We start from the raw sequence: 17,420 nt of genomic DNA, 5'->3' as shown, positions 1-17,420 counted from the left end.
GGGAGCTGGGATTGTTTAGCCTCAAGAAGAAAAGGCTTAGGGGGGAATCTTAGCAAGGTCTATAAATATCTAATGGCAGGAAGCAAAGAAAATAGAGCCACACCTTCTCTTGGCACCCAGGACAGGATGAGAGGCAATGAGGCATTAACTGAAATACAGGAAATTCTGTTTAAACACAAGAAACTCTGAAGATGGTCAGACACTGGAACAGGTTGCCTGGAGTAGTTATGGGGTCTCCATCCTTGGAGGTGTTCAAAACCTAACTGGACATAGTTGTGGGCAACCTGTTCTACCCTGCCTGGGGAGGTGTGGGGAGAGGGCGGTGGTTGTGGCTGGACCAAACTTCTAGAGGTCCTTTCAACCTCTACGATGGTCTGATTTTTAAGTCTTGTTGATTTCCTGTTGTCTCAGAATTATTTTTCTTGTAATTAATTCTTCAAATAAAAAAAACCCTGCAGTGTCTCTTACTTTTCTGTGCTCATGCAGGCTTCTCACAGTAGTCTTATTCTTAGTTTGCTGTGTCAACCTTTTACTTCAGTTTGAGTACGTTTCTCCCACAGAAATCTGTGGTAGTGAGAAGCAAGCCATCAAGTGGCATCAGTGTTTTTCCTAAAGTAGATGTAAATGTATTTTAATTAGCTCAGATGCATATTACTGCTATAGTGGTAACTTCAAGGGCAATCTCACATGTGTTGGACGTGGGAAGTAGGTTAAATATATATTTCCCAAATAGCAAGTGCAAGTAGCTCATAGTTCATCCCCACCACGAAGTGTCAATCAGATAGTACAGCGAGAGGAACAGAAAGGGAAGAACCTGCCTGTGTGAAAACAGAGCAGTGCTGGTGTGGCTACTGTCTTTTGAGGGCTGGCCATGTTTTTGAAATCCACTGTTACTGCTTGCGATACAACTGCTTTGTCATGGACATGTTGTACGAAATGCAAGAAAAAGTCAGTTAAAATATGTGCTTTTAGTGGCCCAAGTAAGTATTAACCTTCTGTCTTCAGAACAAGACTTTCTAAGTGTTTGTCTTAAGGCACGTTGGAACGTAATGGAGCCAGTTAAACAGTAACAGACCTGGACTGAGGGAGAAGCTGCTCATTTGGAGTAATTGTGCAGCTTCCTGCTCTGTGCTGTTCCTTAAGTAAAGGGGTCATTTCTCTTTCCTGGGATCATCAGATAACATGATAAGCAAAAGCAGAAATAAGAGCTGTGCCAAGTTCTGTCAGGCTATAGGGCCAAATTTAGTCTAAATTTCTCAGTGACACTCCTGATTTTGCAGCTCTGAATATGTGGTGGTGTCAGTCAAATACCAGAAAGCATTAGAAATTGTAATGGGCTGTGGCCAAAACTGAATGGAGGGTGGGTATGTTTGACAGGTTTCCTCAAAGAGTGAAGTTAGTCAAAGTCAGGTTGGGCACAATACCTAAAATACAGGTGAAGGTAGTTAACTGAGGGAGGGAGAATAACCTGAATGTCATACATTGTGATCTTGCAGTCTCTAGGAAGATACCCACTTTTGGCATAAATAGGTATCCTGTGAGCATGAAAGCATTTTGAATGGGCTTGACACAGCTGTTACTAGGGTGGCTTACATGAGAATAATTTATCCCAGTGGTCTCTTCAGGCCTTAATTTGTAGAAGATAAGTTTCTGAAAACTGCTGGGGAAAGGGAGAGGAGCTGCAGGAGACAGCCTTTGGGGAAACTGCTAGCAGTGAGGCATGAATGTTTTCATAGCATAGCTCAAGGTAGAGCTTTATAAATGTTTACCCCAAACACTCCTTCTGTGTTTTCTCCCTGGCTTATGCTTTGAAACTGACAGCTGTGTAAATGACCCATGCTTGTATAAAGTGAACCTGACTCTGCTGATGCTTCATATCAGATTTTAAGGTGTGAAATAGTTTTGTGAAACAAGGCTGATAAGCACTGTTGATTTTTCAATTAGACTTTTCTTTCCTTTTCTATAACTTTCTATAAGCTCTGTAACTCCTGCTTTCCTATTTAAACTTTGTGATGTCAACTTACTATTTTTTGTTCCTTCCCACAGAGCCTAATTTACTGAGTGGTACTGCTCACAGTGTGAACAAAAGAGGTGTGAAGAGGAGAGATCTTGACATTGAGGAGCTGAGAGAGATCCTGTCTCCACTTTTACCTTTTGTCCGTATTGAGCACATCTTACCTATGAATAGTGAAGTACTGAGTGATGCAGTAAGTCAGTAATCTTATACAAATACTATCTCTGGATTCTTTGTACTTCAGATTCTACAATGTTTTGGGGGGGGGGGTGTTTGGTTTTTTGGGGTTTGGGTTTTTTTTTTTGAGGATTAGCTCCTAAAATGTTATCACTCAGAGTAATATGTGTATAACTCTTTTTCTGGTTAAATTTTCTGTACTTTATCAGAAGGCTAAAGAAAAATCAATGGTGTAAGGATTCAGTATAAAAAAAATACATTTCTTGCAAGCTTTTCCCATATTTATGTTTAAAAAACCATGAAACTCTTTCTTGATTCTTAAAGATGAAGAGAGGCCTGATTAGTACTCCTCCTTCAGACATGCTACCAACATCAGAAGGTGGAAAGTCAAATGCCTGGCTGCGGCAAAAAAATGCTGGAATATATGTGCGGCCAAGACTGTTCTCACCATATGTGGAGGAGGCTAAGGTAATAATCATTAACATCTGAGTGTTGTTAATCTGGAGTCATCGGGGGTTCTGTAAACAGGGAAAGATTTTGGTGTGTTTTGTCTCTCTTTGCATGTACTGGCCTAAAATACTAACATTTTCAATTTAACAAGACTTACAAGATTGATCATCAGGCTCAAGTCTCTAGAACTGGTCAGAAAAATTTCAACAAAATTTTTTTTTGTCGAAATTGAAATGTTTGCGAGACAGATCTTGATGAAATTCCACCGGAAACAAAGCAGCGTTCTGAGGGAAACCTCCCTGGTTTCCAGCCAGTTTGCCGGCCCAGCTCCTCGGCAGCCCACCTGGCAGGCGGATGGCAAGGTGAGAGCCTGAGAGTCCCAGTTTGCAGCTAGTCAGCAACCTTGGTGCCAGGTCTTTCAGGCTCCCCAGCTCCTACCAGAGCTGGGTGGAGATCTACTATTCCACTAGGCAGAGGAGTCTGATATTTCATCTTCTTGTTTGAATCAGAACATATCCAAAATTCTTTCGATCTTCCGCAAAATGGGATAAATATCTTGCGTCCAACTTGACTGAAGTCCTTGTGTCCTGCTCAAGCAGTAAATTCCCTATTTAATATCTTGCATGAGGACTGTCAAACTGTGAAGATCTTGTAACATCTCTGATGGTGACATTTGGTGACAGGGTGGAGATGGTTCTGTGTGGGGCAGAAACATGCCATATCCTGTTTGACAGAATGGGACCCTTGTGGGTTGCTAACTAATGCCACCACTTAAGGCAGCTCTGACTTAAGTCAAGAGCTTGTGAGTCCCAGTAGTGCAGGTGACTGTAGAACAAGAGGATTAGGTGAAGCTCTGCACATCCACATCACCTACAAGCTCTGGCCACTACTCTGGTGAATTTGGAGCTTTTGCCCTGTGCCTAAGAAAATATTTTCTAAGAGTGTGAGTTGTTGTTGATGTCCTCTTTGAGGGGAGAGGAGAAATAAAACTATGCATTTTGGGCACAAAGGTTAGAGAGCACCAGGTGGCACTAAAGCAGCAAAGGAAGACTAGCCAGTTAAAACTTTTATCTTTGTATCTTGTATTGTTAAAACTAACAAAAATGTGTTAAAGAACATGTGATAAAAGCTTTGACTCTTTTAGTTTTCAGGTATACGGTATGGGAGTGCTTTAGTAGTAACCTTAAAATAAAAAGTACGTTCTAAATTTTTTTTTCCCCTGTCAGGAATCCTACTTGTTTCTATTAGTTTCATATTATGCTTTTAATATTTTTAAAAGCATCATTAGCTGTTTAACCTTAGAGGGAGGACTCTCATACTTATTGTCTGGTAACTATACTCCTATTCATAGTTTAATTATTGTGAAATGCAAAAAATTGCAGATGAGGGATTCCTGTGTGTTTGGTTTTTTTTTTACTCCCCTGTTAGCCTCCCATTTTTTTGGAAATAAATCCATTTAACTTTAAGTGAGAATCTTAAAAGGGTATGCATAAATCCCTTTCTATTCTTTAAGACATCTGAAGGAAACATACTTCATTTTCAGACTAGTGCCTTCTATTCAATGGCACAGAGTTGAGACCTGTAGTCAGTAATTGTCTGAGACAGTCCAGAGGGTCTGGCCTTGAGCAGGTTACTTCCAATCTGACAGGTACAAAATAAACAAAGCAACCTTCCCAAACTTTATTCACCTGCCTGCTCTTAGCTCTGAAACTCAACTCTGATCATGACTGGAAAATGGAATAGAAAATGCTGTGGAAAAGCCAATTACTGTTTGGGACCTGGAAAAGTTACGGTTTAGACATTGCTAGACTTGTGGCCTCGGGACTGCGTTTGCAGCAGCTCCCGGTGGGTATGTGCGTGCGGTGCCTTCATGAGGGCTCTAATGGCTGTCGTTGCAGTCAGTACTGGATGAGATGATGGTGGAGCAAACTGATCTCGTTCGTTTGCGGATGGTCCGAATGTCCAATGTACCCGACACCCTTTACATGGTAAACAACGCTGTGCCGCAGTGCTGTCATATGATTACCCACCAGCAAGTTAGCACTAACCAGTCCAGTCCTCCTTCGGTTATAGCCAATGAGATCCCAGGTAAGGCTGCTAGATCGCTTGCAACACCGATTGATCTCGTGTGAGTGGGCGGGCGCTTGGGGCAGGGGAGAGGGAATGTGAATTGTTGAATATTATGATTTCCTCTGAGAGTAGTACTGCACCAATTGGGCTTCTTCCCACCCAGTGGTGGTCCCTTTTGCTTTGGTCTACTCTGAAGACATTAACTATTTTTGCATGGCATAATAAGTAGTTAGAGGGTAAGCTACTGGAGGGGATAGTATTTTAACCTGCTTCAGCTGAGCAATTTGAAAAACATTGGACTAGTTAAACTTGCTGTAGTACACTTGCTGGAGCCTTGCTCTCTGTTCTCAAAGTGGTTCTCAGTTTTCTACTTACGTGTCTTGGATGACTGGTTGATCCAGAAGGCTGGAAAATGGCAAAATACTGATTTCTTTTAAAAACAAAAAGCAAGGGAGCATAACTTGTAGGGCAGTTAGCTTAACTCAGTGTGCCAGAAAAATATTGGAAGCTGGCACTCAAAACACTTTTTTTTCAGTTTACCAAGTCCATTTTAGCTTTGAAGTCAAACCAACTTCATTCCTTGTGTGGCAGAGTAAGCGTTTATAGGTGGAAGTAGATGCAGCCTCTCTTGACTTCAGGATACTTGGTGTGACATTCCCCATAGGCAAGCCAGGGAAATACAATCATAAAACTACTGTAATATATTTTGTCACTTATGCATTCGATCTTTTGGTGTCAAACTGAAAGAACGTATCTGGTGGGATTGCCAAAGCATCTAGCTCTTCCTACCTTTCCCTGGCCCCATTAGTACTCAGTGTGCATAGAGAATACACTGGCAAAACTTGCAGCTGATGACAAGTTGGGAGGGTCAGTGGATGTTTTGGAGGGCAGGATTAGATAGCTAAATGACCAAGACTAAATTTAATTTCAATGAAGAAAGTGGGAAACATTGTGCTTATGTAGGTGTAGCCTGCTGTGTACATACAGGATGGCTGAGGAAAGCTCTGTGGAGAAAAGCCTGAAAGACAACATCATACAGTTCCATAAAGAGTCATACTAAAATACAAAAACAAATATGCCACAAGACATGTGAAGTAATTTGGTCTCAGAGGCAGTATTGTGTTTAGCCCTTTAAATGGCCATACTGGGTCAGGTCAAGGATTTGTCTGTCTAGCCTAGTATCCTTATTCCAGCAGTCACCAGAAGTGAGTGCATGAGGAAAGTGTAGCAGAAAAAGGACATAAAACAATTCCCCGTAAAATTCTGTGCACTTTTCAACCATTTGCAGCTCAGATATCCTATGGTGGATGGTGTTTCTGTGTAGCTAGTAATTTTAAATGCATTTTTAATCCATGAGGTTATGCAGTCTTTCCTTAAACTTGCATAAACTTTTGGCACCCATTTTTGTATGGGTATCACATTTCAGTAGATACGGATCAGTTTGGGAGTCTTCAGAAAAGCAATAGAGATTACATGCCACCAAGGAAAGTCATCTTCCTCCCTCCACCACTCCCCATTCCCCATTTTATAAGCTCTTTGTATATCAATTATGTCTCCCATAAGTCAACTATATTGAAAGGAAATAGATAAACTATTCTTACAGATACTAGAGCCAGGACAAAATAGGTTTAAATTGCTGCAAGAGAATTTAAGTTGAGGTGTTAGGAAGATTTGAAACGCTGTGTGGTTAAACACTGCAGTAAGTTTTCTACTAAGGTTTGTGGAACGGTTTTGATCTATTTGTTTCTTGTGATTCCAGAAGAGACTTGATGAAGCCTAAAAGGAGCTTCTGAAAACTTCTGTAATTTGATAAAAGTACTAATTGTTCGTTTAGAAACTTGCACTGCTGAGATGCCACAGCTGTATTACAGTACTTGGACTTCTTTCCCCCTCTACAGAAACGCATCAATACACTCACCATGAATTGAATGTAAAGTATTTCATCATAAGATGTGTATTTGATAACACTTTGTTCGATCTTAGTTTCCAAAGAAGTTGAGAAGGAAAACAGATTCTCGGGTGTCTCCAATGTTATGCAGAAGTTCTCATGTTCTGAAAAAGTCTGGCTCTGGCAAACGTGAGACATCTTGACCAATCTGAAACTCCACTACAGCTTGATTCAGGACAATTTAATATATAGGAATTACTGCCAGCCCTTTGATTTGAGCACGAATATGAGCTGTGAGCCTGGCCAGTAGTTGGAGCACAGATATTGTGTCCTGGTAACTGCCTGCTGTGCTTAGTTCTCTAGTTATGCAAAAGAATTGATTGTTTTGCCAGTGCTTTGTGCTAGGAAGGGTAGATGGAGCCCAATTAATTTGAGGACATTCAGGCATGTACCAAACCTGTATCCTGTACAGGAATCCATCCCAAAGCATAGACGGAGCACAGGAACTGCTGGAGGGAGAGCTAGGCAAGATCGCCTCCGTGCCCCTTAGGCTGGGCTCTTAGAACAGGGGGGTTTTTTACAGCTTGGGTATTCTCCATCTGTCACTTGCATCTTCCTTGTACCCACTGCCTGTGGACTTTATTTGTATAAATGCTATTGGCAGTGTGTCTTGGTGCTCTTATTGCAACACTATTGTAAAATGAGTTCAACCTCTGCTGAAGTCTGTTCTACTTTGAGGCTAGGTTCTACAGGTAATTGGGTTTCCTTAGGTATTTTCCAGTTTCGGTTTGAATTGGAAATCCTGCAACTGACTTGAGAGAATTGTATTTTTTAGATATGTAATCTCTCTTCCATGTGTTTCACATGAATAATAGTAAAAAAAAAAAAAACAGAAACAAAGCTGGGTTTAAGAAGATAGCACTTTTTCATTAAAAACTTAGATGATTTTTATGCCTACGAGTTTGGAGAACTGCTACAAACTTCTCTAAAATCCTCTTTTTTCAGTGTTAACAAAATGCTTGTTGCAGCTAAACATCTGGCTGCTAAACCAGAATTTTTCAGAACAATTGAATTGTGTGGAGGGTAGTGTGGAAGACTTATTTCCAAGCCTTGAAGACTGGATAGAATTGATTATTTTTTTATTTTTTTTCCCCTAGTACAGGAACTCAGTTTTGGGGGGAAAAATATTTTGCACTGCTTATCCTTTGTGTACCAATGTAAACTTTGTGAAATTGGGACCAGTTGTAGTTGCATGGTGTTGGGTTTTCTCCTTCTCTGCAATGCAGATGTCTTCTCACATGTTCTTGCTGTCTGATCCATTTAATTTTTATGAGCTTTCATTATGGACATCTGGTCGTGGTAACATACAACGCTTGTAAAGCTGGTAAAGGATCAGATGCCAGGACTTACGTATTCAGAGATCGGGATTTGTCTTCTCTTATGATATGCACATTTTCCTGAGGACAGAAAGACCACAGAGAAACATCATTCATCATCAAACAGCAGCAAGAAGTGGCATGAGAAAGTTTTGCAACAGGATAAATACCCCGAATTATACATTATTTCCTTTTGGAAAGTGTTTTTTCTGGTTTTTTTCTAAATTATTTCAATATGGCTGCATAAAACAACATAATTTTAACAGGTTTATGTTGGCTTACAGTTTGTGTAATTTTTTTAGAATGCTCTTTCTGTAGTTACATACTGGTATTATGGTCTTGTGATTATAGAATTCTATTAGAAGGATGAAGTGTACGCCAAAAAAAATCAATGAATTCTTGGCCTGTAGAACTCATGAGGGAACATTCAGTTGTTATTTAAGATATCCTGCCCCCATCTCAAATCATAAAATTCCTGCATCATAAGGAGTTTACAAAGAAGGCTGTATCTGTGGCTTACTCTAGCAGAAGCTGGAGAAATGGTATATGTCTTTACCATTTGTATGATGTGTGTGTTATCCCACGTGCCTTCAATTATGCTTCAAGGAACATGTGTAAGTCGAACGTTCTTGGCAAAATGCTTCTTAAAAAAAAAAAAAGCCAAGCCAGCCTGACGTTAGGTTTTTCCTTCAGAATTAAATCTAACGATTGCAATCAAACTTACTGTCTCGCAGTTCAAAAAGTAATCTCTTTTATCCCCATTCCGTTCTCTATTATCCCTCCAGTTCCCAGTCTCCTCGTTGTGAAAGAGATGATCAAACGGCTGCAGGAGCTGCGTCATACTGAGCAGGTGCAAAGAGCGTATGCTCTCAATTGTGGAGAAGGCGCCACAGTCAGTTATGAGATTCAGATTCGTGTGCTGCGGGAATTCGGACTTTCTGATGCTGCTGCTGAACTTTTGCAGGTATGAAAAATTGCTGTATAAGACCACAAATGCTTTGATTCTGTTCTGCTTATGAATTGACTTGAACGCGCAGTCTGCAATAAGAGAACTACTTTGTGCACATGCAGGTTGCAAAAATGCATAACTTTAGAACTGTCTGAGTGCAAATTACAGTGAGACTGTTGCATTTGATTTATGTGATTTTTATAAACGTGTAAGTGCAATGTATAAATATTTTTCTCAAGAGTTGTTGCCATTCAGGGTGCTCTTACTGCCACGGATTTTGAGGACAAAAAAAATCTGCCGAAGAGGCAGTTGATGAGAATAGTCAAACTGTAACTAGAAATCTAGATTATGATTTATTCTTGAATCAGAGGGGAGAACTGATGCAGTAGATCTGCATAGTACATATCGGGACTGGGAAATTGGAAATCCCGCTTCTGTTTGTATGCTGCTGTTAAAGCAAATGCATTTGTTGGTCAACTTATTCACACAGTGAATCTCATGCTGCTTGTCCTGTTTTTAAAAAAATCTTTATTCCATGATAGCTGTAATCACCTCCAAGTGTTGGTGAGGTTTTAGGTGGCACAACTATTCTGTTACAGTACTAGCAGATTTCTAGTTCCAATGTGTGTTAGTTTAGGAGATTTTTCTAGATGACTTCCTACTTTGTTTTGTTACATGCTGGGTTTTTTCTGTTGCAGAATCCTCACAAATTTTTTCCTGATGAGCGATTTGGGGATGAAAGCCCACTCCTGACAATGAGACAGTCTGGACGATGTCGCGTTAACAGCACTCCCGCTGCAGAAACCATGTTTACAGAACTGGACTCTCTTGTGGCCTTCCATCCACCATTGCCCCCTCCTCCACCTCCATACCACCCACCAGCAACTCCAATTCATAACCAGTTCAAAGTGGGCTGGAAACAAAGGGTGCCAAGTCAACATCCCTCCCGTTCCTTTTCTTACCCATGTAATCACTCACTATTCCACTCCCGAACCGCTCCCAAAGCTGCACCGCCTGTCTACTTGCCCAGTGTTAAAGCAGCACCTCCTGATTGCACTAACACTACAGGTCTGGGGAGACAAACGGTGGCTGCAGCAGCAGCAGTGATGGCAGCTGAGAAGCAAGTAGTAAGTATTATGATTTCTCCTCTTCTCCCTATCTCTGGCCACTCAAAGTAGCTTATAGAGAGGAGCTGGAGAGAGAATTCTTCTGGTGAAGTAATTTGGCTTTGTTAAATAAAAGAGCATCTTCATTGGTTAGGAGAAGAATTTTCTACCACTCTGGCTGTCAGCATTCCGCATCCCAAAGGCATGCCCTAATCCCTGGGAGAATGAATGTTCCAGGGCCAGGAGCATTTTGGAGGGGCAAGTGGGACTCACAAGTCTTCTGAAATAATATAGTTTGCTCTGCATTAAAACAAAGCATAAGTCAACTTCAGAAGTGGACTGCATGCTATCATTCAAGGGCAGAAATAGTGATGATATTTTGACTATTCACAGGTAAGTAGGCCTGAAGTAAACAGATGTGTATCAAGGGAACCTGTGGAGAATGTGAAGGCCTTACGGCTGTGAAAAAGATTTTAAAATTAATAGGCAAGCAGAAACTGGTAATTGCAAATACAAAGGGGCTTGTCACAGCATTTAAGGACTATCGTTATAGTTGCTGAACTACAATACAATGCAATGAAAACAACGAACTATAACATACTGGACAAAGACATAGCTTTGTGAAGTACATGAAGTGCTAAATAAAGACTTTGGTAATTTATTTTTGCAGTGAAAAAACTGTTTCAGCACACAGTTGTGTCATACTGAAAACCTGCTCTTTAGATGCAGATTTGATCTGGAGTTCTGAATGGAAAAATGGGTTTATCTTTTTCCTTTAGCAGTTGTCCTAAATATATTGCACTCCTTTCTGTATTTTAACCTAAAATATTTAACTTCAAATTAGAATTGTTTTCCATTGTTTGTTCAAGGATGGGTTTTGTAGCATAAGTCTCTCTTTCTTGATAAATACTGACTTCACTAAGGAAACCATGCAGTGATCTTTTTCGCAGCTTTTTCATGTTAGAGATGTCTCTGCTAGAACACTTACATAAAAATGCGAGGAGAAGTATAAACTTAATGTGGATGATATTTTTGTTCTGTATTATTTCTGCAATTTGTGAGTTACTAGTAATCAATGATTACTAAAATTGCTTTCATTAGAAATGATAAATAGAAGTAGAAATTTTAACTCTTCTGTCTGGAAGACTGTAATCTGCTTGTCTCATTGCAGGGTTGCTTAGGTGTAGGCAAGAAGAATGCCATGCAACAACTTCCACGCACTTCATGGATCTAGTCAACACTGTGACTGATGCTCCCCCCCAAGCCCTGAGGCTGTCATGCATGCACATACATGTGCATGCAATTAATTTACTTTAAAATACAAAATGCAAGCAGAGGGGTTGCATCTGTAGTGACAAAATAATGTTTCGTGGCTTCCCTGCAGTGGAACTGCGTGCTATAACGAACAATTTAAGTTCTGCACAGAGTACCTTGTTTAGTTTGATAATTGCAAGTGGCTTAAAGCAGGCTTACCTTTTGAGAGTTTAACAGTACATTGTCATTTACTGCACGTTCAAGACAAGGTGCGTTTAAGAAGGAACTATTACTGTGGCACAGCAGCTTCATGAAGGAAAGCCGTCTTAAGCTAGCAGGAAGGTGAAGTTTGGAGGATACATGTGCTCTTTAAACAGTGTGGGAAACTTGCAGGCTGAGGTTGGTCTAGGCAAAGGTAGATGAGGAAAATGCCATTTTGAATTACAGAAACTCTCCTAAATACAGGTTGTGTTTAGCTTTTGCTTTGTTTCCATGGACCAATTTCTTTTCTCTTCCAGTGTACTCAGCCCTTGCTAAACGAACTGATGCCAGATATCGCAATGGGTGTGTCAGCAATGTCTTTAAAAGACAGAAGATTACCAGAGCTCACTGTCGACACAGAATTAAGCCAGACGGTTACAGAGGTAGGGCCCGGTCCACCCCAGCACATTTCATGTATTCAGAACAGACACATGCCCACTTCTCGAAAGAAACATGCAATAGAGCAAAAAATAGATGCTCGAGAAAATCAGCAGGAATATCCTGACTTCTATGACTTCTCCAATGCTGCATGCAGACCCTCCACTCCAGCACCCAACAGGCACAGTCCTTCTCCTTCACAAGGCATATATTTTGGCCCAGATTTGTATAGCCACAATAAGGCATCACCAAGTGGCTTAAAGTCAGCTTATCTACCTTCCCAGATATCTCCTAAAAAGCAAGAGGATTCTAGGAGGGAATACCTGCTCTCCCAAGATGGGCATCAACACAGACAAAAGAATGAGCCAATACACCTCGATGTCTTAGAACAACCTCCCCAGCGACTGGACTTGGCATTGGCTACCCAGGAAAATGCTGGCAATGGCCCGGTTCACATCAGGGGAAGAACAAAAATGGAAACCGATTTAACCTATGGGCTAACCTCCAACAGACCTTCACTCTCTGCATACGCCTCTGAACTGCAAGAAGAGAGACCCAGCAGGAGACTGGCAGATGATGAGCCATCGGAACATGGAGCACAGAGAAGTGCAGATTTGGAAAGGGAAGATGCAGTAAGCAGAGGAAGGAGGTCTCCAAACAAACCAGACTTCCTGTATAAAAAATCTGCCCTATGAAAGCAACCTCCACTATTTCTCTGTGCCTAAGAGTTGTAAACATCCCATTCTTTGCAACTTTTGGCCTGACTTCTGTCAGACAAATTCATTCATGCCAGCGGATAAATTCAGCTTTGCTCACTTCTTTTGTACATACATTGCTTTATTAGAGACAGCATGTTATCAGTTTATTTTTAATGCTGCTTCTGGTTTTATTTTGTGGGAGATTTTTTTTGAGCAAATTTAATTAAGCCTTTTTAAAAAAAAAAAAAGCTGGTACCTTTTTTCTACAACCTGGTAGCCTTTTGCACCTGTACATCTATTTTAGTGTATTAGTTTTGTACTAATATGTTGAACTTTATCGTCACATTTAAAGGACTGTATTTTCATACTTTTGCATTTTCCCTTTCACCTGCCAATTCCCTATGTGCATTGGGTTGCACATTATGAAATGTATTTTCTTATGAGATAGTAACAATGCGTTTATTTTTTAATTATAGGAATTCCAAAGAACAGCACATCAAAATACTACATTTTAGTTAGATTTTTTGTTTGTTTGTTTAGGTCTGAAATCTTTCTGGTTTTTATGACTACGGCAAGAATCCAGTCTAATGTTTTGTTTGAAAAGTTCTGGCAGCTGGTCTTATCCTTCTATAGCAAGCCCACTTCAAGAATTATATCGGGGTTTTTAAAAGTCCAGGGGACATTTAGGAGTCCAAATTCCAGTGAAATTCACTGGGATCTGACAGTCTGATTCTGTTTGCTTTCTGGTTCAGTTGTGACCGTGGAGAACTCCGTGATCACCCAGAAGCACTTACTAGACAGACTAGAATTGTTCACTTGCCCATGCAGAAATAAATCTAGAAATACTGTAGAAATGATAGTAACTTGTTCTTCCAGCTACCCATACATGGGGGTAAGTGAAGACCAGAGGTGAGGATTCGTGCTAAATCCTGGAGCATCAGGAAGACAAGCAAGGCATAGTATCTTCGCTGTTGCCTGAATGGTAACCCTCCGCTTGAGAGGGTTCCCTCTCCAACAGAGGTGCTGAGGTGACTGCTCATTGCCTTGCTTTCTCCTGCCTATGATTAAAAAAGGGCTTCACTCTAGTGACGTCATTCAGTGTTCCTTACCTGATCTGAAGTGTTGCAGACTTCATAATTGCAGCTGTTCTGTGAACAAAATTGAAGTCAAGAGTAACTGCTCTAGCATCATGAAATGTGCGAAGCGTTAGCACTCTTAAATTCACTTCCATCTCCCAACTTTGCTTTTTTAAAGCACAGAAATGAGATTCATCTATTAACATGATACGAAGAGGGAATGACAGTGATCTGGGCTGGCTCCCTGCCACTGGGTTGGGGTTAAGCAATGTACCAGCTGTAACGGTTATAATTATTAAGTGCATCCTTAATACTTACTGTGCAGTTTTTACCAGAGATTCATTGCATTTAGGATAGGGATCTGATGCCACTGCAGTGTAGTGATTACTGGTAAAGGCCTGTTTGGGTTGTTTTTAAATGCAGTTACTATTTTGAAGAATTTCCTGGTAGTAGAAAACTTTAATCTCAAGTGTGACCTAAGGACTACTTTAAGGTTAGGTTGAGTTGTTTCCTGCAGTTCAAAATGCTTGATGCTATTTAAACAGAAATCTTGCTGCAACTTTACTTTAGTTTTAGTTGATGGCAGATTCTTACCTAACCTGTTGCATTAAAGTATGCAGGGCCTGGTAACACCACCACAATGTTCTTGAAATACGTTGAATACTGCATTTCCAAACTACCAAATAGCTTCTAGATAAATGAAGATATGGGTGTTTTGAACCAATAAATCCTAATGTCTCCTGGTTACACATCTATAGGCCTCCTGCGTCTGTGAAAGCTCTGCAGACACTCCTTTCGAGGTGCAGCCATGGAAGGTGTGGTGTAGGCTTGGAGGAGGAACTTGGCTAAACTGCGCAGGTGATGTGTCTTGTGGGTGAGGGGAGATTTCTACCCTGCCCCCATCAGCCTTTTTAACGGGGGTGGGGGTTGTTTTGTGGTTTTTTTTTTCCTTTGACCACAGTCAAGACACTTGGTGGTCCTGGCCTCATCACCAATATGTATTATTTCCATGGGACTGCAGTGTAGAACTTTGTTAAAAGCAAGGAGGTGTCAGTGGGGGGATGGTGCTGCTGCAGGTTAGGGACTGAGGTTCATTGGGTTTCTTCTGAAGATTTGAGCACAGTGCTGTCTGACTGCGTAGCTCTAACCGGACACTTGGGTCTCATGCTCACCAGCACTAGAAGCATTAACTTTTCATCACACACAAAACCCCTGAAGCTCACTGCGCTTGTGTCATATGTATTAGCTTAATTACTAAAAAGTCATAGCTGTCCTCAGACGACTTACTATTCTGAATAATTTATTTTTACCTAAAATCAATAGATGTACTTTTGAGAAAACTATTTTAGTTACCACAGTTTGATGTGGCACTGTGTGCCTGGACAGAGATGGGGCTGAAATCTACAGATGTAACTTTTAAGCTTGAAATTTGTGGGGATGTGGCTGATGAAGACTGGGAAGTTTTGAGGTTATGGCTTGAGGGAAATGATGAAATGCTTTGGCTTTGGAATAAGCTGGTGAGAAATGCCTCGGGGAGGACGGACACGTGTCTGCATTTTAGAATACAAAATTGCTTCTGAAGTCTCAGAAGCTGAGCAGTATTAAAAAGAGAGTAAAGTGTTTAAAAGTAGGTGCAAAATAAAAGACAAGTCCTTCTGAGGCCACAAAGACAATCAGGCCATGTAGACAATCTGTGTTTTCACTTTTGTATTTTGAGTTGGGAAGAAGACAGCAGCTAACGGCAGCTGATTCGAAGTGGGAAAGGACGATTTGTCAAATTACTGGAACTGTATTTTTGTACTCCAGCGTAGGATTTCCTACTTAGTTGGACGTGTGGAGGGAGGGGAGAGACCATCTTTATTCTTTGTCACGGAAGCATTACTCAGAAGCTAGTGTTCATACTGCATCTCACTCACAGAACAGAACACGCATACCTGTGCTACCTGCTACTTCCTCTTCTGTCTACTGAAACTTTGGTGCAGAAGCTCCTTGTTTACATGAAGCACTTTCTGATTAGGCTGGAAATAACATCTTTTCCTGCTGTAAATTTGATGGAGATAACAGATTACTGACTATTTTGCTTGAGGGTAGAGGTATGAACATTAAGTTTCCTTGGATGAGGAAGACTCGTGCTCCTCATTCTATTAAAGAGAGCTCAGACTTTAGTTTAGTGAGCAACATGCAAAAAGTTCTTATTCCCCTTTCCCTGACCCCCTCTTCTTTTCCTTAATATATGGATGAATAACTTAATTCCGGAAACAGATTCTTCCTCTGAAATGGTTTGTTGCTCCCTGGAGTTACTGTAGTTGTGTGTTACTAACTGCTGTGTTGATTGGCAGTTTCTTGTCATATTTTTCCTGTTCTTGAGGAGTTTCATTTCTGAAAGTTAAGGCTGTGGCCACCTGTACTTGTAAGCCTTGGTTTTCGGTCCTGGAATGTTTGTCTTATGGGTTTCTTTGGTTTGGGCTTGGTGGAGGTTTTTTGGGGTTTGGGTTTTGGTTTTTTTAGGGTTTTTTCTTTTCTTTTGTTTTTAAAGAATACCCATGCTGTTTGAGGCACTGTTTATTCTATAATTACATGCTTCTATGGTAGAGGTGGTGCTGAGCTCTGCCGAACGCGGGGAACAGCTGAGAGATAAAATTGTAAAACCATATTTGGGGTTTCTGTAATTATCTGTACTGCCAGAAGGTAGCCCTGCCTTCGGCAACGTTACGGTTTTGTTTCTTGTCCTTGTGTTGTTACTGGTATAAAGTCAAGTGCCTTCAATGCTAAAGGCTCAGAAAACTTTCTTAAACTGAATTCATGTCCTATGCAAGTGTTTTTTCTACAACCTGCATAACCAGTACTTTGTAAAACTTGTTTACGCTTCAATTGTACATAGTGTTTTTTAAAAAAAAATAGTATTTTTATTTAGGTACCTCCAAACTTGAATTCTAGTCTTGTGTGATGCATTGTAAAACAATACATTTCTCTTTTGAGTACCATTACAGTTGTAAAAAGGTTTTCACTGGTTCTATTTTTCTACTGTTGCTGAGAAGCATGTAACACTGACTTTATCCTACGTATAGTTGGCATTTCAAATAAATGGCTTGTATAGAACGTGCTTGTGCAACTTCTTCCATTTCACTGTCACCGGCAGGCTGGCCAAATGGACTGTGCCGTCATTATTCCAAACTTTCTATCTGACCGACGGCCAGAGGGAAAGGAGTGGTTTAATACAACCCTTAAGGTGCCCTCTAACAGTAAAGCCTCTTAAAACCAACATGGTTTGTTTGTCCCTTCTGGAAAAAAGTGCACAATAATGCTTTGAACATCAAGGATATGATACAAACCACTGTAAAAAAAGGAATTAAAAATCAGTGGCATGGTTCAAGCAGCTTATTAAAAAGGAAAAGCACTTACGCTCTAGCCAGAAGAACCCACTGAAGTGTTTCGCTGAATTGACTGAGACCAGTCACTATTAAAGGCAATGGGATTACTCGTAGTCAAGGCAGGGGCCTTAGCCCTTGGTCTAGGGAGTGTTTATTTTCTCAGCAGAGCAGCTAGACAAAGACACTTGTTAAGTACCCAGGATTCTCTTCTTGAGTCGCAGTTATCCTGCATCAGCTGAATATTCATTAAGTCCCTTTCCCAGAAACAAGTGCTTCACTACTTCAGAGATGACTCAAGTTTAGAAGTGTCATCCAGCAGCAGAAAATCTTGGCTAGTCCCGCTTTGAGGCAC

General features: G+C 40.7%; 1 protein-coding gene across 1 annotated transcript in view; it reads left to right on the top strand.

Moving 5' to 3' along the window:
• The window catches only part of BTBD7 (BTB domain containing 7), a 57,798-nt gene extending 41,002 nt beyond the window's left edge, over positions 1–16,796 (top strand). Inside the window, 8 exon segments of the mRNA XM_076345334.1 lie at positions 2,047–2,207; positions 2,516–2,659; positions 2,793–2,855; positions 2,857–3,003; positions 4,540–4,729; positions 8,761–8,939; positions 9,623–10,051; positions 11,803–16,796. Coding sequence (XP_076201449.1) covers positions 2,047–2,207; positions 2,516–2,659; positions 2,793–2,855; positions 2,857–3,003; positions 4,540–4,729; positions 8,761–8,939; positions 9,623–10,051; positions 11,803–12,618 — 2,129 coding nt within the window. The 3' untranslated portion in view covers positions 12,619–16,796.
• Positions 16,797–17,420: the final 624 nt, after the last annotated feature.

The sequence above is a fragment of the Aptenodytes patagonicus genome, chromosome 7 (assembly GCF_965638725.1).
Source record: "Aptenodytes patagonicus chromosome 7, bAptPat1.pri.cur, whole genome shotgun sequence".
NCBI lineage: Eukaryota > Metazoa > Chordata > Aves > Sphenisciformes > Spheniscidae > Aptenodytes > Aptenodytes patagonicus.
The sequence above is the reverse complement of the archived record's forward strand: the minus strand, read 5'-3'. Positions and strand labels throughout refer to the sequence as shown.